At 34.7% G+C, this 23,930-nt stretch overlaps 1 protein-coding gene across 2 annotated transcripts; it reads left to right on the top strand.

Moving 5' to 3' along the window:
- The first annotated feature begins 1,077 nt into the window (after positions 1-1,077).
- On the top strand, positions 1,078-23,192 carry seh1l (SEH1-like (S. cerevisiae)). Of its 2 annotated transcripts, none has more exons than XM_073822153.1 (9): positions 1,078-1,321; positions 1,999-2,049; positions 2,291-2,437; positions 6,946-7,157; positions 7,239-7,337; positions 7,424-7,564; positions 9,781-9,938; positions 11,891-12,038; positions 22,496-23,192. In XM_073822153.1, the coding sequence occupies exons 1-9, from the start codon at positions 1,211-1,213 to the stop codon at positions 22,662-22,664; spliced, it is 1,236 nt and encodes a 411-aa protein (XP_073678254.1). In that variant the 5' UTR covers positions 1,078-1,210; the 3' UTR covers positions 22,665-23,192. The 2 variants fall into 2 exon arrangements, with proteins under 2 accessions (XP_073678254.1, XP_073678255.1); XM_073822154.1 differs by lacking the exon at positions 22,496-23,192 and adding an exon at positions 15,879-20,492.
- The last annotated feature ends 738 nt before the right edge of the window (positions 23,193-23,930 follow it).

Raw genomic sequence — 23,930 nt, forward strand, 5'->3', positions numbered from 1 at the left:
GGGAACAAAATTGTCTTAAAACACAATTAAGCCTTTAGAAACTTCATTAAAAAACTGAATTAACTTGAGCTGTTACCCATACATAAACTTGAGTAGCAAATATGGCAAAGTCAACAGAGCTTTCACAAAAAGCTTTAGAAAAGAAACTGTTTTGTTACTTTAGAAAGTCTATAGGCTATATGAAGATTTCCAAGACATGTTGTGGGATAAATAACATAATTTTACACTATTTCTTAACCAATTAAGTTTAAAAGTGTTATTAATGTCAAAAACAATCGCCTCTAAACCACCAGTAAGACTCTATAAAAAATGGTAAGGTCCCTTTGAAGCAAAATATTCCAGATATATTTAGTTTTCATGATTTTAGACACAAATTCAATTTTACACATCTAGCTTTATTTTTTAGAAATATTAACTAAGTTACTTAACTATTTAACTGGTTTGTAAAACTTTTAATGGTATATGTTCAAGTCTATAGAATTGTGTATGAATAAAATTTCACATTTGTGAAGATTTAGCCTAAGACCAGAAGATTCAGTACATTTAGAAATACAATACAGATTTTTTTAATCTTTTAGAAATAATGCAGTCTTGCCTGCCAACTGAGAATTTTTGACTTCTCTAGCAAATATTTTGGAAGCCATAATGCTTTGATTGTTGAAAATTTGAAAAGAAAGAAGTTCAGCAACTAATAAAAACAGGAAGGGGGAAATCAGACAACCTTTTGGCACACGTGTTGACAGAAACTCAGTCTAATTCCAAAGGCCTCCACCAAGATCTTGACAAGGCCCTAAGATACCAAACGATTAAAAACATACGGGTACACCACGATGGGTTTCAAAGGTAAGAAATAAGACAAATATTGTTACTAATATATGTATATTTTTCATAAGGCCTGTTTGAGATTAATGAGAAATTGTAATCTTCTAATCTAGAATACATTTTTGTAGTCATTTGATGTGCATTTGATGTTTATTCGCAGCTCAGTTGTCATTATTAGTGGCAGCAGTAACTCCGCTCGTGCAGTAGGTGGCAGTAATCAGCTCTCAAATGCTTTCATCTGCAATAAAGCAGCGAGCAACGACTTCAGTAAAGAAACATGGCACCGGTGATGTTCAACATTTCTGCTGAAGTTTGACTAAACAACCCTCTGCTATTTTATTAACTGAATTGTGTGAGATATTTTCTTAATCAAGAAGTAGTTTAGAAGATGTTCGTGGCGAAGAGCATCGCAGCGGATCATAAAGATTTGATACACGATGTTTCTTATGACTTTCATGGTCGGAGGATGGCGACCTGCTCCAGTGATCAGAGCGTCAAGGCAAGAAAACTATTTCACTGCACACTGAATTTCAGTTTTACTGCACAGTATATATTAGAAGTTGTGTTCATAACCCTTCAGTGAGCTCCTGTGCCTACCTAGACAGTTTTCAAAATCCTGTGACACCTAAATACATGTCTATTAGGACAGTTCAATAGGTTTTGAGACATTGGCAGAGACCCTTTTATAAGTAGAAAGTCTAAGAGTCTTTCCCTGCCGAAAAAAACAGCATATGCTGGTTAGGTATGTTTTGGTGCTGGGATGCTGGTTTACGCTGGTCCTTTGCTGGTTTATGCTGGTCTTTGACCAGCAAAAAGACCAGCATAAACAAGCAAATGGACCGGCATAAACCAGCAAAAGGACCAGCATAAACCAGCAAATGGACCGGCATAAACCAGCAAAAAGACCAGCAAATGGACCAGTATAAACCAGCATAAACCAGCAAAAGGACCAGCAAAAAGACCAGCATAAACCAGCAAAAGGACCAGTATAAACCAGCATAAACCAGCAAAAGGACCAGCAAAAAAAACAGCTAAACCAGCATCAAAACATACCTAACCAGCATATGCTGTTTTTTTCAGCAGGGTTAAGATACAATACTTGGTGTCTTGTGGTTCTTTAGATTATTTGGCAAATTGTTCAACAAACATTCTGGCATTTTTTCTTTTTTAAACTAGGTCTGGGACAAAGGTGACGATGGAGAGTGGCACTGTACTGCTAGCTGGAAGGTATGAGTTATTTTTGTTATGTTCTTTGGGTGTAAATCTCCATTTAAACACTGCATAGCCTTAGAATTTAAAATGTGGGGTGCAATAGGTGCATGTACATTTAGGTAATTAAAAATTTTGTGTGTACATGACTATATTAAATAAAAATGAAACAAAATGTTAAAATGATCAGTAATATAAATTAAATACACCTTAATGGACGAATAAAAAGGACAATCTTTTAAATGTCTGTTTGATGTAGACTCACAGTGGATCCGTATGGAGGGTGACATGGGCTCATCCTGAGTTTGGTCAGGTGTTGGCGTCTTGCTCCTTTGACCGGACTGCAGCTGTATGGGAGGAGATCGTCGGAGAATCCAATGACAAACAACGTGGACAAAGTCACTGGGTATATAAAATTTATTATTTACTGTTTTCACAATATTGGAATTTCTAACTTCTATATAATACCCTGAAAAATAGTGATAATACCATTTTTGATACTGCAGGAAACAACTACAACATAAAGGCTATACAATTTTAAGAATATCTAAGTTAATTTATTTTTTTTACTCTAATTAGAAATTGCCTAATAGCTCTGACTGGGATTATACAGTTGAGGTCAAAAAGTTTACATACACCTTGCAGAATCTGCAAAATGTTAATTATTTTACCAAAATAAGGGGGATCATACAAAATGCATGTTATTGTTAATTAGTACTGACCTGAACCATTTACATATAGTCCACAAGAGAAAATAATAGTTGAATTTATGAAATATGGCCCCGTTCAAAAGATTACATACACTTGATTCTTAATACCGTGTTGTTTTTACCGTGTTGCAGCATTTTTGTGTGTTTGAACCCTTTCCATCAATGACTGTGTGATTTTGAGACCCATCTTTTGACACTGAGGACAACTGAGGGACTCATATGCAACTATTACAGAAGGTTCAAATAGGGCTGTCGTGATAACCGCAATATCGCAATACCGCGCTATTAACGTGCATAACCGCAGAGGAATGCAACAACCGCAGCAACCGCGATATTTGCCTGTTTTCTTTTTTCCTAAGGATTTGCCCTTCTCACTTAATGCCTGTGTGCTGAATATTAAATTAGTAATAAGTTAGTAATGATAACATAATGTGTTTATTATGAGGCTCAGTAGATATGCACTTAACAAGCCTAAACAGACAGCGAATGAGAGAGAGATCTGAGCTTGTGCGATTACCTGCGTCTGTTTTACAGATCGAGTCAGGTATGTAAGTGAAACTAGCTTGTCATGTCCAAGGAAAGTGAAATCTCTGTCTTAACATCGATGCTCTGCTGGTCAGCTGAGCCTTTAAAAGTGGCGATTAAAGTTAAAATGATTTCAACATCGTGTTTCATTACGTCTCTCTTTGAATAAATAAGCGTTTTTGAACGTGTAGTTGAATGAACGGTTACTCAAAGATAGTCTCTTGCCCCCATCTTGTGGCGTAACAATGAAACTGCACTGACTGACAGCTCGTCTAGAACACGCAGGTGAAATACTGACAGAAAGTCTCTTGTCCAGTCAGACTCGAGGGTGCGCGCTAACTGTTATATATACGAAGATTTCAGATGAAAAGCCCCTAAGTATGTCTGACATTTTTCTTAAAAATTTGAATTTCTTTCTGGCTAGGTTTCTATGTAAGAACTGTTTACTTCACTTCATGTATCAACGCGATTTGGTTTCGGTTTATTGATTTCTGAATATGACCTTACATTGTAACAGCCTACACACAATTTTATATATATATATATGTATGTATATATATTTATATGGCGGTAATACCGCATACCGCGCTACTGAGCCACTCAAAATTACCGCAAGGGAAGTTCCTTAACCGCGACAGCCCTAGGTTCAAACACTCACTGATGCTTCAGAAGGAAAAACAATGCAATAAGAGTGGGGGTAAAAAACGTATTGAATTTGAATATCAGAAAATTTAACTTATTTTCTCTTCTGGGAAAAACATGTTCTTAGTATCTTTTTTAGCTTCTGAAGGGCAGTACTAAATGAAAATATATTTAGGCAAATTAACAGGGTTAATAGTCTTAAAAAGTCTTAAAAAAGTCTTAAAAAGTCTAAAATTTAAAAATCGAAATTTTAGGCCTTAAAAAGTCTTAAATTCGCTGTTCTAGGTCTTAAATAATTTTACACAGGTCTTATTTTTCCAATGTCCATGTAACGCTACCTCTAATGCTCATTTAAATTCTCTTTCTGTTGTTTCCGTGGTGTTGTAGTTCTTTATTTCACTATTCCAAATATAATTTGCTGTATTTAAACTACAAATGAGACCAACATGCAATAGCCAATCAGCTTTCTGTTATTGATGCGAGTCTCTCTCGGATTGTACCGCAGAAGTTAAATGGATTTAACTTTTTAGTTATGGGGAAGTGCAAGTTAACGATACTTAGCTTGAAAAAACTGAATATAGGGCTTGGCTAAGGCCAGTTGCTAACAACTGTAGATTTTTTTTTTTTTTTTTCTCCCTCTGTGGAAGTTACTGCGTCTTCAGACAGAGTCGCAGTAGCAGAATACAGGTCAAACTACCTTTTTCTGTATGTAATGTTCTCAATAATAATAATAAATATAGGTCGAGCTAGCTGACCACCAGCCTTCGAGATACTTTTAAAAAGTAGTTTTTTTACTTGCCGGACCGAACAAACCACCTGATTAAAACTGAAGTGACAAAAACAACTAGCGAAGCATCGAAAGGCAAAAGAAATATTAATATTTTAATACATTCAACGTAAACAGAAATTGATAATGGATATGTGTGTATTTCTGGTCAATTTGTGACATACTTTAAAACAAATGAATGTAACAGCACTCTAAAGAAACACACTGAGGTAAAAATTTAAAATGTATAGTTTATTTATAACATGATATAGTTCAGTAATATACCAAGTGAGCTTTTTGCTGAAAATTCTCACGATTGCCAATGTTACATTAATTTTAGCTCAATAAACAAGTAGTTAGTCAAGTAGTTACTTACATATTAGACAAAATATTTTCACTGTTTTGTTCTGTTTCACCAACGAAAATACTTCCAAACAAGGATCGCTGCAGAAGCATTCTCCTAGCAACGTTTTGCTATGATTCAGCGTTTTGCTCGAATCAGTTGAAATAACTCGCTCATGAAGTGACTATTGCCACCTGCTGGTAGTTTATTTCTAGTGGTACTTTTATGGAGAGATTTTGTGTGGAATAGTATCTGCTGATATGAAAAGTTCACTGTATATCGTAGTAATAAATTTAATTTATGACAGCCATGAAATTGTTTACTTTTTACATTAAATATTACATGTATGCATGTAATATAATATCTATTTCCATAACAAGTTTAGGTCTTAAATTTCATATAAGGTGGTATTAAAAAGGTCTTAAAAAGTCTTAAATTTGCAGAAACCCTGATTAAGAGAAATGTGTACACCTTCATTATGTTCAAAAGTTTTCACCCCTGGCTCTTAATGCATAGTGTTTCCTACTGGAGCATCAGTGAGCGTTTGAACCTTCTTTAATAGCTTCATATTAATTTCTCTTGTGGACTATATGTAAACGTCTTTTATGTGAAATATCTTATTCAGGTCAGTACGAAATAAAAAATAACATGCATTTTGTGTGATGTGGTAATATCAGGCAGGACATCCAAATGCTTGTGAATATTCATCGACCACGAATATGGCTTATTATCTGAAGTACGCAAATAGTAGCAACTTTACATGGCTGCTCAATCTAATGTTACCTAGAAAAATATGTGCTATTCAAGTGTCTGTGTGGAGTGTGGAAGCTGAATAGGAATGCACTCACTGCATAACAGATGGAGGCACTGGTGCAGTCACTTCCTCTTTAAATACCCAGTCATTTTTGGTCATACAGATAAAAGTAATAAATCTTTCAAATCTGTAAAAACTCCTTATTTGTGTGCTCACAGAATAATAAAACATTGTGCTTTTGTAAAATAACAAAAGCAAACAGGATGCGCTTTCTGCCGTCTCGTTCTCTGTACTTATATGTGACCCTGGACCACAAAACCAGTCATAAGGTTAAATTTTACAAAAGAAGATGTGAGATATACAATAAATAAGCTCAATATATAAGCTTTCTATTGATGTATAGTTTGTTAGGATAGGACAATATTTGACCGAGATACATCTATTTGAAAATCTGGAATCTAAGAGTGCAAAAAAATCAAAATACTGAGAAAATCACCTTTGAACTTCTCCAAATTAAGTTCTTAACAATGCATATTACTAATCAATTACATTTTGATAGGTTTACAGTAGGAATTTTACAAAATAATCTTAATGTAACATGATCTTTACTTAATTTCCTAATGATTTTTGACATAAAAGAAAAATCAATAATTTTGACCCATACAATGTATGTTTGGCTATTGCTACAAATATACCCCAGCGACTTAAGACTGGTTTTGTGGTCCAGGGTCACATATGTATACTTGCCTTACAAAAATGAAAATATATCTATATATCTATAGAGAGCCACCACTGCAGAGTTGACCAGTCAGACTTCATCTCTTAAGCCAAAGAAAGCACTAGTTTATCAATACATTATTAAAATGTCAATGCAGCCTCCTTACTTTTTTTCCTGACACATTCATAATCAGTACTTCTGACGGTGTGCTGTGGCAAACTTTATGCGTGCGCTTGAGTGCTAATTAAGCTATGAAGGCAATTAAAGTTTCATTATTATGATGTAAACGGTTTGTTAATAATTGTGCGATTAGTCCGATATTTGTTTAAAATGAATGACTACTAGTCGTCTAGAAAAAATCTTTAGTCGAGGGCAGCCCTAGTAAAAATCAATACATTTTATGTGCAAAGTATGTGCCCTGTCATTACTCTGTAAATTTCTGTTGTGCTTGTACAGATCAAGAGGACCACACTGGTGGACAGTCGGACGTCAGTGACAGATGTGAAGTTTGCGCCGAAGCACATGGGCCTGATGCTGACCACCTGCTCTGCAGACGGCGTGGTGCGCATCTATGAGGCCCCTGACGTGATGAACCTCAGCCAGTGGTCACTGCAGCACGAGATCTCCTGCAAGCTCTCCTGCTCCTGCATCTCCTGGAACCCCTCCAGGTCTGAACGCCATCTACACAATCACATATCAATATGAAGGGAGTATTCCTGATTGTAACAGCTGTTTGTTCTGCTGTTTAGTTCTCGAGCTCATCCTCCAATGATAGCTGTGGGCAGTGACGACAGCAACGTCACATACAGTGGCAAAGTGCAGATCTACGAGTATAATGAAAATACAAGGTATGAGCTTCACTCCATGCATCAGTTGCTATTTTGCTTGTTATTGGTTCGAAGCATGTTTCTAAAAGGTTTATGTTGATTTACAGGAAGTATGCCAAAGCAGAGACGCTGATGACAGTGACGGACCCAGTTCATGATATCGCCTTTGCTCCTAATCTGGGGAGATCCTTCCATGTGCTGGCGATAGCGACCAAAGACGTCCGCATTTTCAAACTCATACCATTGAGGTTAGTAGGAAATCACATTCAGTAGTAAGTGAGGTAAGCGGTCAGATTGGTCATCTTAAATGTGACCCTGGACCACAAAAACGGTCATAAATAAGCTTTCCATTGATGTTTGGTTTGTTGAAATATGACAATATTTGGCAGAGATACAACTTTTTGAAAATCTAGAATCTGAGGGGAAAAAATATCGGTAACACTTTACAATAAGGTTCATTAGTTAAACATTATCTAATGTACTAACTAACATGAACTAACCATGAGCAATACATTTTGTTACTGAATTAACTAATCTTCATTAACATTAGTTAATGGAAATACAGTTGTTCATTGTTTGTTCATGTTAGTTCACACTGCATTAATTAATGTTAACAATATTTTAATAACGTATTAGTAAATGTTGAAATGAAAATTGACAAAGATTAATAAATGCTGTATAAGTGCAGTTCATTATTAATTCATGTTAACTAATGTGGTTAACTAATGTTAACTAAAGAACCTTATTGTAAAGTGTTACCAAAATATCTAAAAACTGATTAAATTGCCTTTTAATATTGTCCAAATAAAGTTCTTAGCTGTGCATATTACTAATCCAAAATTAAGTTTTGATATATTTAAAAATATCTTCATGGAACATGATCTTAATATCCTAATGATTTTTGGCATAAAAGAAAAATCTATAATTTTGACCCATACAATGTATTTTTACACATATACCTTTGCTACTTAACACTGATTTTGTGGTCAAGGGTCACAAATATGTTGTCACCCAGAAAACCTAGAGAATTGACCTGCTCTGAAATGCTGAAAGACTGTATTAGGCTTCATTCTGAAACCTGCAGCACAGTTATTCATGTATGTATTTATTTATTTATTGCAGGCAAACCACTGAAATAAATGTCTGCGTGTTGTTTAAAAATAAACAAATTATACATTTTTCATGACTAGAACTATAAAAAACATTTATTAAATATGCAATTTGCTCATTTTACAGAACAATAATAATATTACGAATAAGTATAAAAAAAAGAGCATTAAAATAAGTATTTCAAACTTTATTTAAAATAAATATTAAAATTAAAATATGAAAATTTAAACAAAACAAAAAAAAATTCTGCTCTGTTTACTCTTTAAAAAAAATCTGCTGTTTTTATTAAATTAAATTACGTTATTTGTTTTGATTTATTTACCAACAAAAAGAGCTATTCAGCTCATCTTTTGAAGATCCCTATCAGGGCTTTATGCTTACTTTTCTTTTTAGGTGCACTTTAGAAGTGCCTTCTAATCAATAATCAAAAACTCCCATTACAAGGTGATACAGTATTTGACTCCTTATAGTATTTATGTATCCTTATAGGTTTACAGGGTAATTTTGTTTTTAACTTTGTAATGGCATTTTTCTAACTTCATTAAAAGTTTGTCATCTTTTATGTAAAATTTGAAAAATATATATTTAAAAAAACTTTAAAATTTCTAAATAACAGAATAACAAGTAGAAAAAGAATAACTTCCCAATCAAATGAAATCAGTATTAGCTAACTTTATTTGTACTACAGAGAAGAGAAGAACACAAAAGTGTCTTGTAGATATATTTTCATGTTTAATGAGGCGTTTTAATATAACGTTTTAAATACAGAAATATTAAATGATTTAAATAACTGTAAATGATAAAGTGTAAGTCACTTAATATTAGCTTCTTTTTTATTAAACTTATATTAAATCAGTATCTCATTTACAAACTCCTTTAAAAATCATTACAAGTTGTCACTCATCTTCAGTTCATTGCAATCTCATAAAGATCCATTAACATCAACAAAGCTCTCTATATTGCACAATCAATCTCTTATTTGCACTCTATCTACACTTTAAGGAAAGAATTTGTGAGATATGTCTGTGATACATTACTCAACGTTGCAAAACACGTAGAAACCTTTGAAGTTCCCCTCAGCGCAAATACAAATATGCTGATTGGGTGGGTTTCACATGGTGCTCCTAAATATGTTTTCATAGTCACGCAATTTTCAGTTGCAAATTTTACAATGTACCTTGCAGCCCTAGTAAGCAGACCATCCTAGCAGCCACATACTTATGTGGCAGAACAGCATGTATTTAGAACATCTTACTAACCTCACATCATGGTGCTGAGTGTGACATGTAAACATGTTTTCCTTGGACTGTAGGAATGTTGTTGGTGTAGTTGATTTGTGTTGTGTTTCTGACAGGAGAGAGAGCGCCAACAGCTCTGGTCCCACTAAGTTCGAGGTGCAGGTGATGGCTCAGTTTGACAATCATAACTCTCAGGTGTGGCGCGTGAGCTGGAACATCACCAGCACTCTGCTGGCCTCCTCTGGAGACGACGGCTGTGTGCGGCTCTGGAAAGGTCAGCCTTCAGCTCAATCTGCCTCCTGCTGGCTGAACAACAATTCGCAATGAGAGCTCTGTTCAGATATTCTCTTCACATTCTATCTCTTTTTAGTATTATTAAAAAATGCATTTTATGATGACATTTTTAATAGAATATTAGAAAGAGAAATGGTTTAGTATCTTTCAATAAAAATATGCTAACACTTTTATTTTAAGGATCAGTTCTCACTAATAACTAGTTGCTTATTAGCTTGTATATTAGCTGTTTAGTAGTACTAACAAAGCACACATTAGTGCCTTATTCTGCTTGATCATATTTTAGATCCCTTTATCCACCCCACACCTAAACTTAACAACAGATAATTTACTAAATATTAATAAGCAGAAAATAAGGAGTTTGTTCATGAAAAACTCTTAGTTAATAGTAAATATGTGACCCTAGACTACAAAACCAGTCCTAAGGATCCATTTTTAAAAAATTGGGATTTAGACATCAGCTGAATAAATAAGCTTTCCTTTGATGTATGGTTTGTTAGAATAGGACAATATTTGGCCCGAGATACAACTATTTGAAAATCTGAAAACCGAGGGTGCAAAAAATCTAAATTCTGAAAAAAATCACGTTTAAGGTTGTCCAAATGAAGTTCTCTTAGCAATGAATATTACTAATCAGGAGTTAAAGGATTAGTTCACTTTCATTACAACAATGCACAGATAATGTACTCACCCCCTTGTCATCCAAGATGTCCATGTCTTTCTTTCCTCAGTCGTTTTTTTTTTTTTTTTGAGAAAAACATTTCAGGATTTCTGTCTTTATAATGGATGTGGATGGCGCCCGGAGTTTGAACTTCCGAAATGCACTTTGAATGCAGCTTCAAAAGGCTCTAAATGATCCCAGTAGAGGAGGAAGGGTCTTATCTAGCGAAACGATTGGTTATTTTCTAAACAAATTGACAATTTGTATACTTTTTTTAACCTCAAATGCTCATCTTGTCTCATCTCTGCGCAGCACAGCGCATGCGAACTCTGTGTGATTCAGGTAAAAACAGTTAGGGTATGTCTGAAAACTCCCATCTCGTTTTCTTCCCTAACTTCAAAAATCACCTTAGATCGCTGCAAAAGTACCGACATAGTGTTTACAAAGTGAACATACAAAGAAACTCGAACTCCCTTTACAAAAAAAGGGTAAAAACAGCATTATAGGACGATTTTGACATTGAAGACAAATGAGATGGGAGTTTTTAGACATACCCTAACCGCATTGACCCGGATTATGCTGACTACACATTCACTGCACAGAGATGAGACAAGACGAACATTTGAGGTTAAAAAGTATATAAATTGTCAATTTGTTTCGAAAATAACCGATCGTTTCGCTAGATAAGACCCTTCCTCCTCGACTGAGATCGTTTAGAGCCTTTTGAAGCTGCATTTAAACTGCATTTCGGAAGTTCAAACTCCGGGGCGCCATCCACATCCATTATAAAGAGAGAAATCCTGAAATGTTTTCCTCAAAAAAACACAATTTCTTTACAACTGAGGAAAGAAAGACATGGACATCTTGGATGACAAGGGGGTGAGTACATTATCTGTGCATTGTTGTCATGAAAGTGAACTAATCCTTTAAGTTTGAATATTTTTATGGTAGGAAATTTACAGAATATCTTAATGATGTTTGGCATAAGGAAAACTAATTTTGACCCATACAATGTATTGTAGGCTATTGCAACAAATAAACCATGCTACTTACAGCTGGTTTTGTGATCCTGGGTCACATATGTGTTCCCTATTCTGAAGTGTTAACAATAATATTAACTTCAGCATTTAGAACTTATTTTTTCTGATGACTAAGACTGCACAGACAGGGAAAATAATGTGAACTATGGTAGTAATATCCAAACCTATGTTTCTTGCAATAAATCACATTTGAAAATTGTCCTGTGAATCACTTTTTCATGTCATTTGCAGCTAATTACATGGACAACTGGAAGTGCACAGGAATCCTGAGAGGAGACGGCAGCCCAGTGAACGGCTCCTCTGGACACACTGCGGCTCTGAGCGCGGTGGGCGTCCCTGGAGCCGCTCAGATGGTTGTTGGAGCCGCTTCTGCTGGCAGGTATGTGACAGTGCTGTGATTAGGGATGAAATATAATAGTGCATTCAAGTCATTTTGGAAATACTGTATTTATCACTTGAACATACTATGGATCCATCGTCTGTAGTTGACTATAATTTTGCCAAAAATTATGTAAAATATTCTTATTTACAATAAGTTGCATGTATAAAATATGATGGTATTTAAATCTTACATATTCAAGTGTAATTTTACATTTACATCAAATTCATTATATAAAATTATATAAAAATTAAAATATTTTTTTTTATCATTATATAGTAAAAACAAAACTTTTTTGTAGAGAAGGTGCATCTGCATCTTGCTTCAAAGTGATTTGGATGCAACGTATTGTAACCACAAATTCCCAACTCTTAAATACATCCCAGGAAGATTTTGACACATATTACACAAGCCCTATTCAGACGCTAATTGTTTCTCATTGGGATGTCTGTAAAAATGATTCCCCATGGCACCTCAGTGTTAACACTCATTGATTTGGATTGCGATTTATTCACAGTGGAAAAGCAAGTTCTGTCATCCTACGATGCTTGTCTGATGTAAATGAAATTTGCTTGGAAAAACATAATATATAATTACTTCACTTCCAATTAAAAAAAAAAAAAATCCTGATAATTCACTCGGGCCATATGTCATCCAAGATGTTCATGTCTGTCTTTCTTCCATCGCTAAGAAATTACTTTTTCTTTTTCTTTTTTGTTGAGGAAAACATGCCAGGATTTTTCTCCATATAGCTGACTTCCATGGTGCTCAGTGGATTAAAGGTTAAAAATGCAGTTTCAGTGCAGCTTCAAAGAGCTCTAAACAATCCCAGCTGAGGAATAAGGGTCTAGCAAAGAATCTAGCGAAACGATCGGTTATTTTCTTAAAAAAAAAAAAAAAAAAAGTTTATAATTTATATACTTTTAACCTCAAATGCTCGTCTTGTCTAGCTCTGCGATGTGCATGTGTATTCTGTGTATTTCTGTTCAATATAGTTAGGATATGTTGAAAAAGTCTCATCCCATTTTCTCCAATGTCAAAATCGTCCTACATCGCTGCAGAAATGCCAATCCAGTGTTTACAAAGTGAATGCTCAAAGAAGGTCAAACGCCGTTTACAAAAAAGGTAAAATAGCGTTGTGGGATGATTTTTAAGTTGTCTGAGAAAATGAGATGGGAGTTTTTCTACACACCTTACTAGGGCTGGGTATACCCAGCGATACCCTGAATTCGATACCGGTTCCGAACGATACTTTTTTTCGATACTTTTATTTTAAGAAATATATTTTAACAAGATTACATAACACATAATCTCAGAGAAACTTTGGTTTTATTTTTTTCAGGTTGTTTGTGACTTTTCACAGCAGGCTTATCTCAAAGACCAATAAACAAAGGAACTAAAGCACAAAATGAACAGTGTAGTTAACACAATATATCAGTGCAAACTGTTTTAATAAAGTTCAAGCAGTTTTAAGTCAATCAAACTGAAGTATTTTTTGAGGCTCACTGCTGCTTAAAGGTTTAGTTCACCCAAAAATTAAAATTCTTTCATAAATGATCTACAAATGAAGATATTTTGGTTTAATCCAAGATCTTTCTGATCCTCCCTTAGATAAATCATTGAATAAAGTTATTTTTGTTTACTTTGCACACAGAAGTATTCTCGCAGTTTCATATAATTATGATTGAACCACTTATATCACATGGACTTATTTTGACTGTTTTTGGTTTCTGGGCATTGAAAAATGCATATCCAGTAAATATAGGAGGATCAGAAAGCTCTTTGATTAAATCCAAATTATCTTCATTTGTGTTCTGAAGATAAACAAAGGTCTTATGGGTTTGGAACAACATTAGGGTGAGTTATTAATGACAGAATTTTCATTTTTTTTGGTGAACTAACCTTTTAAGATCACCTGAAATCACTCAACAGTTCTTCTTCAGAAAAATTAGCATGTCTGCTTTTTCAGGAGACAGACAAGCCCGCTCCTGGTTGATAATGTCCCAGGGCTCGAAATTAACTTTTTTACATGGTAGCACTGGTGTTCCCAACTTCAAAAAGTTAGGAGCACCAAAAAAAAAAAAAAAAAAAAAAATTAGGAGCACCCATTTTCTTTTTTAGTATTGCACTGATATTGATTCTTCATGGTCGATTTTGATTGCTGATGTTTTACAAGCAAATGGGCTGATTCTGAAAGCCTTTTTAATATATTTATTTTACGGGACAAGAATGAATGATAATATGAGTACATGAACAAGATGTTTATTTTCTCTATTATAGGTACAGCCATTTAAATTAGAGGCAACCACTGCACTTTTAAACAATCTACATAAATAACAAAATATATTATAAATAACAAAAAATAAACGACACGGTTCTTTCTTAGTCGTGTAGACAATACATGCAGCCATAATCAAAGTAGGCTACCCTTTCAATATTCAAAGAGCAAACCGAATCTTTCAACCATGATACAGAGCTATAGACAACTACACAAATAATAGCCCACATACTAATAACAGCTTCGAAATTTTATGTAGCCTAATTTTCGCGCATTGGGGAGTCGCTCTCTAAACGTGGGATATTAAAATTGCTTTTGAATGCGAGTGCGTGTCTTACTTATGGTTTCGTTTCAACGATCAAACGAAACTCGGCAGTGCTGAGTGTGCATTCTACAATACAAGGGCTTACTTTAACAAAACCTTTTGAAAGTGGGAGGACACAAACGGGATTTTGAAAAGCGTGTCCCCAGTGAAAATTACGCCCCTGCGTGAGTGCAACTCTCCCGCTGAGTTATCTTCTGATGTGTACACTAGCCTATATTGAGACTGAGACGGCAGAATTGTATCCGACAGAATGTGTCAGGTATTTGACGTGTTGCCAGTCTTGGACGCGATAACCTTTTTACAAATATTGCATCGCACGCTGCTGCCGTCAATATTGGCATAATTTAGCCATACTTTTGATCACTTAAATATCGTTTGCTTTAAATTTATGCTATGCTTTAAAGTGTAGTGTACATTACAGCCTCACATTTGACAAGCTCTGGGCGAGTGGGTGTAACCGCCGTAAACTATTGGTTTTCAAGGCAGCCTCGCCGCAGCTAATTACCAGCATTTGATCCGGGCTGGTTAAGGATGCCACGTTTTCTAGCTCACTGACGTTGATAAGATTTTTCCCTTGGGTATCGAAATTTGGTACCTAAAGAATATGCTGTTGCTAATTGATTAGTTTGTTCCTGTTTTATTACTTGTCTTTAACAATTTAATGTTTGAAATTCAGATTCATCTAGTTGTTTTTTTCTGTGGTATTTTTTTAGTTAAACCATAGGCAAAAGACTAAAAAAAGCTAAATGTTTTATCTTATTGGAAAATTCAAATGATACCCAACCCTATTAAAGGGTCCTATTATGCTCTTTTACAAAGTCTTTATTTTATTTTGGGGGTGCTCTAGAACATGCTGTCATGCTTGGTGGTTCGAAAAACGCATTGCTTTTCACATAACTTACATTATTACAAAAGCTTTCTCCCCAGTCTGGCACAAATGGCTCGATTAGTTCCGTGTTTGATGAAGGTCCGCCTCCCGAAAAACGAAATGTGTTGTGATTGGTTAGCAGTCCTACTGCTTTGCGATTGGCAAACAGCTTAGACAACGTTTCAGTACTCTCACACCCCTTCCCAAAGCAGCAAGTTCTGCGTACCACTGCGCAAGATAGATTAAACTGATTCTTACGTTTTAAATATGGATATACCGAAGCAGTTTTATTTTATTTTTTTTAACTTGTCTGCATTTGCATTTGTAAGTTTGTGGTCTGTACATAATTGTTTGTCTTATTTTTAACAGAAAAAAAGCTCAGCTGATGCCAGGCTAACGGCATAAAGTGCTGATTGGCTGTTTGCTGCATGCACATGCACAGGATTGGACAGAGACCTCATTGACCCTGCCCTGCACGGTGTGACACCTGAACACTCGTCTAGCTACTAATCCAATAGAAGCGTGTGGTGACGACACAATCACTAGTGTGGCTGTTAAGTAACTGTGCTTGTGTGTGTCGTTCAGTTGTACTTGCCTTACAGTGAGCATTTTTTGTTTTACAAATGACACTAAACTTGATTCCCATCAATACTGACATTTAATTGTTGTGATGTGATGCAGTATTACTTATTTCAATACATTTAGGTCATTTTTCATGAGTTTACAAACATAATTTGTGAACATTTGTATTGACTGTGAATAAACCGTAGTTGCATTTAAAGGAACAGTTCATCCAAAATCAAAAATTCACAATCACAAATTGTTTCCTCTGTTAAGCACAAAAACGCCAATTTTTAAAGAACCTATGTGCATTTGAAACAACATAAAGGTGGGTAAATTAGTTTTTTTCAGTGAACTGTTCCTTTAACTCCTGTTTCCAGAGAACACTACACATATTTGTGCTGTTGGTTTGAAGCTGCTGGCGTGTAATGTGTGGTGTGGACAGTAGAGGGAGACATCGTATCATTCAGCCCAGTTCTGTTCAAATCGCTCTGTCTCCAAATATGCCATTGGAATTACTGATACGTTGCATTTAATTAATCAGACTAACTGAATTAACAGACTTCAGTTACTCTTCTATGATGTAGCAGTACAGCTTGTTTTAAAGAAGCAGATTTTTGCTGTTAAATCCTAGTAGTCAATAATCTGACATCTCTGTTAATAAACTGTCACCAGAAAGTTAGTGCATGAGCAGTGGACCATAATTCAAAGGCTGCAACCTGATCGTTAATGCCATACATACTGGAGATCTTGAGATGCTCGTTCTCCTTTATGACAGGAACTCAGAATTTTTTTTTTTTTTTTTTATAGTGATGCCACTTGAAAAGGGAATTCAAAACGAGAGCCTTTAAGCAGATTTAGAAATCAATGCAACTTTTGTGAGTGTACTTTTTGTAAAATAAAGTTTGTTCAGTTCGGGGTTATAAAACCTCCCTCTGAGGTTTGTCTGAATTGTTTGTTCTCATTCAAGGAGACCTTGCAAGATGAAAAAGTTGGTCTGAAAAGACATTTTTAAAAAATAAATATAAATAGAGTTTTTGAAATGTTTCAGTGAATAAAATCCTGATTCAGTCCCGCTCTTGACCCCTGTACATTTCAAAGGACAGACTAGTTGCGTCATACTTTTTAGACAAATAGTGGCCACTTTAGGCTTAAACATTCAATACTGTTTTTTTTTATTAAATATTTATTATTATTATCTGTTATACAACTTTATCAACAGCTAAAAACCAACATTTCCCCTCCAAACTAGCAAATTTGTTTTAATTTGAAAGATTTAGTCTTAACTTTAATGTTTAGTGATGAACAATATTGAAATATTTTTCATATCTAAAAAAAAAAAAACAATTTTCTATTGTTATATATTTTAAAATGTAATTTATTAATTGATCATAGCTACATTTTCTGCGTCATTACTCCAGTCTTCAGTGTCACGTGATCCTTTAGAAATCATTAAATGCCAGTTTACTGTTTAAGAAACATTTGTTATTATCAATATTTAAAAAGTTGAGTGTGTATATGTATGTGTATATATATATATATATATATATATATATATATATATATATATATATATATACATACATACAGTTGCAATCAAAATTATTCAACCCCCCAGAGACTGCAGTACTTTACAAATAAAAGCTTGTCTGAAGTTTCAGGACTTTATAAAAATTGCATCTACAACAGTTTACTGGCATATTAAAAGTGACAATGTCAATATATAATGTAATGTGTTTTAGTTATAGGATTTTTTAATAACACAGCTAGGTCAGAATTATTCAACCCCTATTCAACACTGCCATTTTAAGTCATTTATTTTTGTGGTAGGGAACAAAATTATCCTAAAACACAACACAAAAAATCTGAATCAGCTTGAGATGTTACACATCTATACATTTATCCCATGCATGTGCTGAAGTTGAGTAGCAAATATGGTAAATATGGTAGCTTTCACAAAAGCTATAGAGAAGAAATAGTTTTATTGTATTAGAAAGTCTAAGGCTACATGAAGATTTCTAAGACATTAAAAGCCTTATTCCTTAGTTTAAAGTGTATTGTACCAGAAAACCTTTGAGGGTGTTGAACCAAAAATGCACAATTTCATAAAATGTTCTATCAGAGCAACTGAGAAAAACCTGCAATGTACAGCCAAAGACTTGCGAGATGACCAGATGAAAGGAGGAAAAATATTTAATTCCAGAGTAGAAGATGAGCATAAGACAGGCAAGGCCTTCATGTTGGGGCATCTTGGCGAATACCATTCTTGATCAAGAAGAACAAAAAGGTCAGCTTGAATATGCTAAAATTAATTTGGATAGACCTGTGGAGTTCTGGAAGAATGTTTAATGGAGTGATGTGACCAAACTAGAACTTTTTGAACGTATAGATCAGTGGATTGTCTGGTGCAAAAAAGGGAAAACTAATGAGCAGAAGAACACTATCTCCATGATCAAACATGGAGGTGAGCTGATCCAATTATGGGGGTGTTTTACTGTAGCATGAAGTGGAAAACATGAGCGTATGAAGGAAACCATGGATTCCTTGAAGTATCAGGCCATTTTGCCAAGAATTGTGATGCCTTTGGTGCAAAGACCAAAGATGATGATCAATGGACTTTCCTGCAGGACAATCATCCCAAAGTAAACATCCAAATCTACTTGTGCTTGGTTCAGGGATCAGTCACAGAATGTTCTTGAGTGGCCTGTTCAGTCTCCAGATTTAATTCTCATTGAAAATATTTGGTCGAATTTGAAGAAAGCAGTGGCAAAGTGAAAACCAAAGATTATCCGTGATCTAAAAGCTTTTTCAGCTGAGGAATGGTCCAAGATTGCAGTAGAGAGGTGATCAACGCGTCTAAAAACTTTCAAACAGCGTTTATAGGTGGTTTTAAATAATAAAAGATTCTGCACCAAATGTTACTTTTGGGGGTTGAATAGTTTTGAACATGAACGTTTAGAGCCAATTTGTTTGTTTTTTCCATTATTTATCAATTTATGTTCTCAGAATAACTCAAATGTGTATTAAAATACTTTATCTAATATTGTACTGATGCCTTTGTAGATTTGTTTTAAGAAAAACAAATGATCTGGAACAAAATGTCTTGCATGTCAAGGGGGTTGAATAATTTCGATTGCAACTGTATATATATTTATTTATTTATTTATTTATTTTAGGATTCTTTGATGAATAGAATGATCCAAAGATCAGCATCTGAAATAAAAAAGCTTTTGTAACATACACTACACCATTCAAATGCTTGCTTTAAAATGATCAAAAGTGATGATAAAGACATTTATAGTATTACAAAATATTTCTATTTCAGATAGCTAAATTCTGTTCTTCTGAACTTTTATATTCATCAAAGAAAAATGTTTTCACATTTTTTTTGAGCAGCAAATCAGAGTATTAGAATGATTTCTGTGAAAAGATTATGTGAATGGAGTAATGATGCTCAAATTTTAGCTTTGAAATCACAGGAATAAATTACCTTTTAAAATGTATTAAAATAGAAACCATTTATTTTAAATAGTAAAAATATTTCAGAATTTTACAGTTTTCCCTGTACTTCGGAACAAATAAATGCAAAAAAAAAAAAAAACTTACTGTTAAAATGTTTTGACTGGTACTGTACTTATTAAATAACCAAATTATATTGGATAGGGTTTTGATAAGTGTTCATCACAAATGAACAGGTCTGGCAAAATGTTTACATTTTTGGAATAAAAACACAAAAAATTCTGCTTTATGTAAAAAAATACATTTTGACTGACAGTCTTAAACAAAATAACATCACAGAAATCTAGTTTACAGACCAACCACAAATTTTGGTGAATGCAAATTATAAGTAACACTTCAGATTAAGCAACGCTATTCATTATTAACAAGTTGCTCATTAGCATGCATATAATTAACATATTATCTGTTTATTCGTACTTACAAATTGTGTGTTTACATGTGTGTTTGACATTCCAAAATTTGGTTAATGAAATTATACAAATTCTAGAAAATTACATTTCATTATGATCACCCAATGTTGATTTAAAGTGTCTTTAAGTTTAAAGTTTCTTTACATTTTCTTGCTTTCTTTGGCTTAAAAGAAATGTGTCAGGTTTTGTTTCCCCCCCTTACTTATGTCTTATGTCTACAGTGTTGGGGAAAGTTTAAAATAATGCATTACAATATTGAGTTACTCCCTAGTTACTTTTTATGGAAAGTAATGCATTGTGTTACTTTTGCATTATTTTTTAATCTGGGCAGTGTTTGCTTGTTTGTTTTTAATATAAAAAGTTTTGTTTTTGGCAAATGTAAAAGCCTTTTCATAAAAGCCTCAGGCTTAGAGAAAAGTAAATTCACGTCTGTACAGTAGACCGCAGAAGAAAAAATGTCAACTCTTCAGCAATAAAAAGGAAAACAAATGATTATCTTGAGTAATTTTTGCTTATTAGTACAGCGGGGAAAATAAGTATGTCACATCAGCATTTTTATCAGTAAGGGTATTTCTAAGTGGGCTGTTGACACAATTTCCACCAGATGTAGCCATCAAGCAAAATATTAAATTCATACAAAGAAATCAGAACATTTAAGTATACAAGTTGAGTCATAATAAATAAAGTGAAATGACACAGGGAATAAGTATTGAACACACTTTATTTAATACTATGTAGAAAAGCCTTTGTTGGTGATTACAGCTTCTAGACGCCTCTTGTATGGAGAGACCAGTGGTCTGCATTGCTCAGGAGTGATTCTGGCCCATTCTTCCACACAAACGGACTTTAAATCTTGAAGGTTCCTTGGGCCTCTTTTATGAACTTTGATCTTCAGTTCTCTCCATAGATTTTCTATGGGATTTAGGTCAGGTGATTGACTGGGCCATTCAAGCAACTTGATTTTCTTTCTTTGAAACCACTTCAATGTTTCCTTGGACTTGTGTTTGGGATCATTGTCTTGCTGAAATGTCCACCTTCTTTTCACTTTCAGCTTTCTGGTAGATGGCAGCAGATTTTTATCCAGAATGTCCCAGTACATTTCTCCATCCATCCTGCCTTCAATAATATGAAGTCTGCCAGTACCCCTTCCTGAAAAGCAGCCCCAAACCATGATGCTTCCACCCCAAACTTAACTGTTGGTATGGTGTTCTTGGGGTGGTGGGCAGTGCCATTTCTTCTCCAAACATGGTGTGTGGAATGACTGCCAAAAAGTTAAATTTTGCTTTCATCTGACCATACTATAGTCTCCCAATAATCCACAGGCTTCTCCAAATGCTGTTTCGCAAATTTTAACCGAGCCTCAACATGCTTTTTGTTCAGCAATGGAGTCTTGCGTGGTGAGTGTGCATGGATGCCATGGCGGTTCAGTGCATTGCTTATAGTTTTCTTTGAAACAACAGTACCTGCTGATGCAAGGTCTTCCTGAAGTGGTCCTTGGCTCTTGGAGAACTCTCCGGATTATTCTTTGGACTCCTCAGACAGGGATCTTACGTGGAGCACCTGATCGTGGCCGGTTTATGGTAAACTGATGCTCTTTCCATTTCCGGATAATGGCCCCCACAGTGCTCACAGGAACATTCAGCATTCTGGAAATGCACCTATAACCATTCTCATCAAAATGCCTTTCAACAATAAGATTACGAAGATCTTGAAAGAGTTCTTTGCTTTTACCCATCATGAAGCCTTTCCTGTGTGCCTTCTGGGTAATGAGAAGCCTTTATAGGCCATCAATTAGGACTAAAGCAGCTGATATCAATTAGTACTGATAGGGGCAGGGTTTCTCTCTCAATACTGACAGATTTCAGGTGATCTCCTGGCCTTCTATTTCATTCTATGTCGGTTAATAAAATAGGATTAAATACATAAAGGATATTTGTATTCTTTGACATATTTAATTATTGCAGGTTTGCATTGAATGCCACTATTTTTATTAATTTTGAGGAATACTGTATCTGTGTGAGTGAGTAAGTAACATCTTACAATTTCTCTCAACATGGGGACAGGAGAGCTTTTAATCAATAAATGAGGGAAAAGTAACTCAGATATTTTCCTTTCAATTAAAAAAGTAATATGTTACTTTACTAGTTACTTGGAAAGTGATATTACTTAACTTGAGTTACTTGTAATGTGTTACCCCCAAAACTGGGCTTCTATTGTAAAAGAATGACTATAAACATTTTTTTTTTCAAAACATGATCATTTTTAAGTATGAGCTGAAATGATCTTTTGTGTTAATTATGTTAAAATCATGCCACATATACTGTTGATTAACTTTTCATTGCATTAATACTGAAGCATTCCTTGTTACCTTGTTTTTAATCCTTATTTGTTTCAAAGTTTTTTCTCACTGTCGATTTTTCCATCATCTCTCTGTGTTGTTGTTGTTGTGTCTTGTTTGTTTTGTTTGTTTGGCTTCTCCACACTCTGTTCCTACAGGTACTTCTTTCCTCATTTGGACTCCCCCAGAGCGGGATCTCGTCTGGCCCACCTCCTGCCTCCCCCCTCTCTCATCGAGCAAATGTATGAGCCTGATCTGTCCCACGCGCCTCAGCTACGTCAACGACACACGGCCAACTCCACCAATCAGCCCACCGAACATGACTGAGAATCTCATACTAAATGCTTTTTTTATGCTTCATATATGGTGTGTACAATTTGTGTCATCAAATGTGTTACCTTTTTTGGTTATTTAGTTTTCTTAATTAATAATAGGCAACAAAATAGTCTTTTTTAATTTCTACATCATAGTTTACCCTAAAAAAATTTATTATAAATTATAAAGAAAATTAAGACAACTATTTAATATTTTTGAGTTTGTTTTTGTAAAAAAAAACTGTTATTAAATGTTTTTAGTTAAATAATTATAAATTAAGAGTAATATAAATACTTTAAAAGTAGTATTTTAGAAATCATAACAGTTCTCATAATCATACTGTAATTTTTATTAAGAAAAATACAATTTCTTATTTGTTTTCTATTGATTTTGATGTAAAATATGACTGGGTCTGTGCCTGACAGGTTAAGATTTATCTGGTAGCTACATTTGGTACATTGTTTCACAATCTGAAACTTGTTACACAATGTTTGTCATAAAAAAAAAAACATAAACAAAAGATGTGTCATGAATTTGATTTAGCTTTTTCTTTGGCCAAGCCAAGGCAAAAAATAAAATAAAATCAGATCTGATCAAACACTTTGAGTCATGGTAGTTGTGGGTTGTTTTTTCTCTTCTGTGACTGTGGCAGATGTAAGTGGTCAGGGCTTTGTCCCTCAGGCTGCTGAGAGTGTGTTAATCAAGAGAACATACAGTACCGTGGCCTAATTACACACCTGCCAACCCTGTGGCCATGTCTGCATTGGGCTGGCACAGACTCTCTCCACAGAACCACACAGTAATGGCAAACACACTTGTTAAATCCCTGCCAGAGGGTTCAGGCTCTTTTTGGTAAATGAGTCTTTTAAGAGGGTAAAATGACACAAGCCCTCCTCTCACATTAGCACCTCCCTCTCCACTGGCCTCTTCCTACTGATGTCTTATCCTCCACACACACACACACACACACACACACACACACACACACACACACACACACACACACACACACACACACACACACACACATAGGATTCATGTGGTTAAACTCACTCCAGGTGCTGATGTCTGGCATTCAGGCTTTACAAACACATACAGATCTATCTATCTATCTATCTATCTATCTATCTATCTATCTATCTATCTATCTATCTATCTATCTTAGCTTATTCATTCCATCCATTGTTCATTTGTTTGTTCATTAGTTCCATCCATCTTTCGTTTGTTCCATCATTCGTCCGTCCGTCCGTCCGTCCATCCATCCATCAATCTTTAGTT

This window comes from Garra rufa, chromosome 17 (genome assembly GCF_049309525.1).
Source record: "Garra rufa chromosome 17, GarRuf1.0, whole genome shotgun sequence".
NCBI lineage: Eukaryota > Metazoa > Chordata > Actinopteri > Cypriniformes > Cyprinidae > Garra > Garra rufa.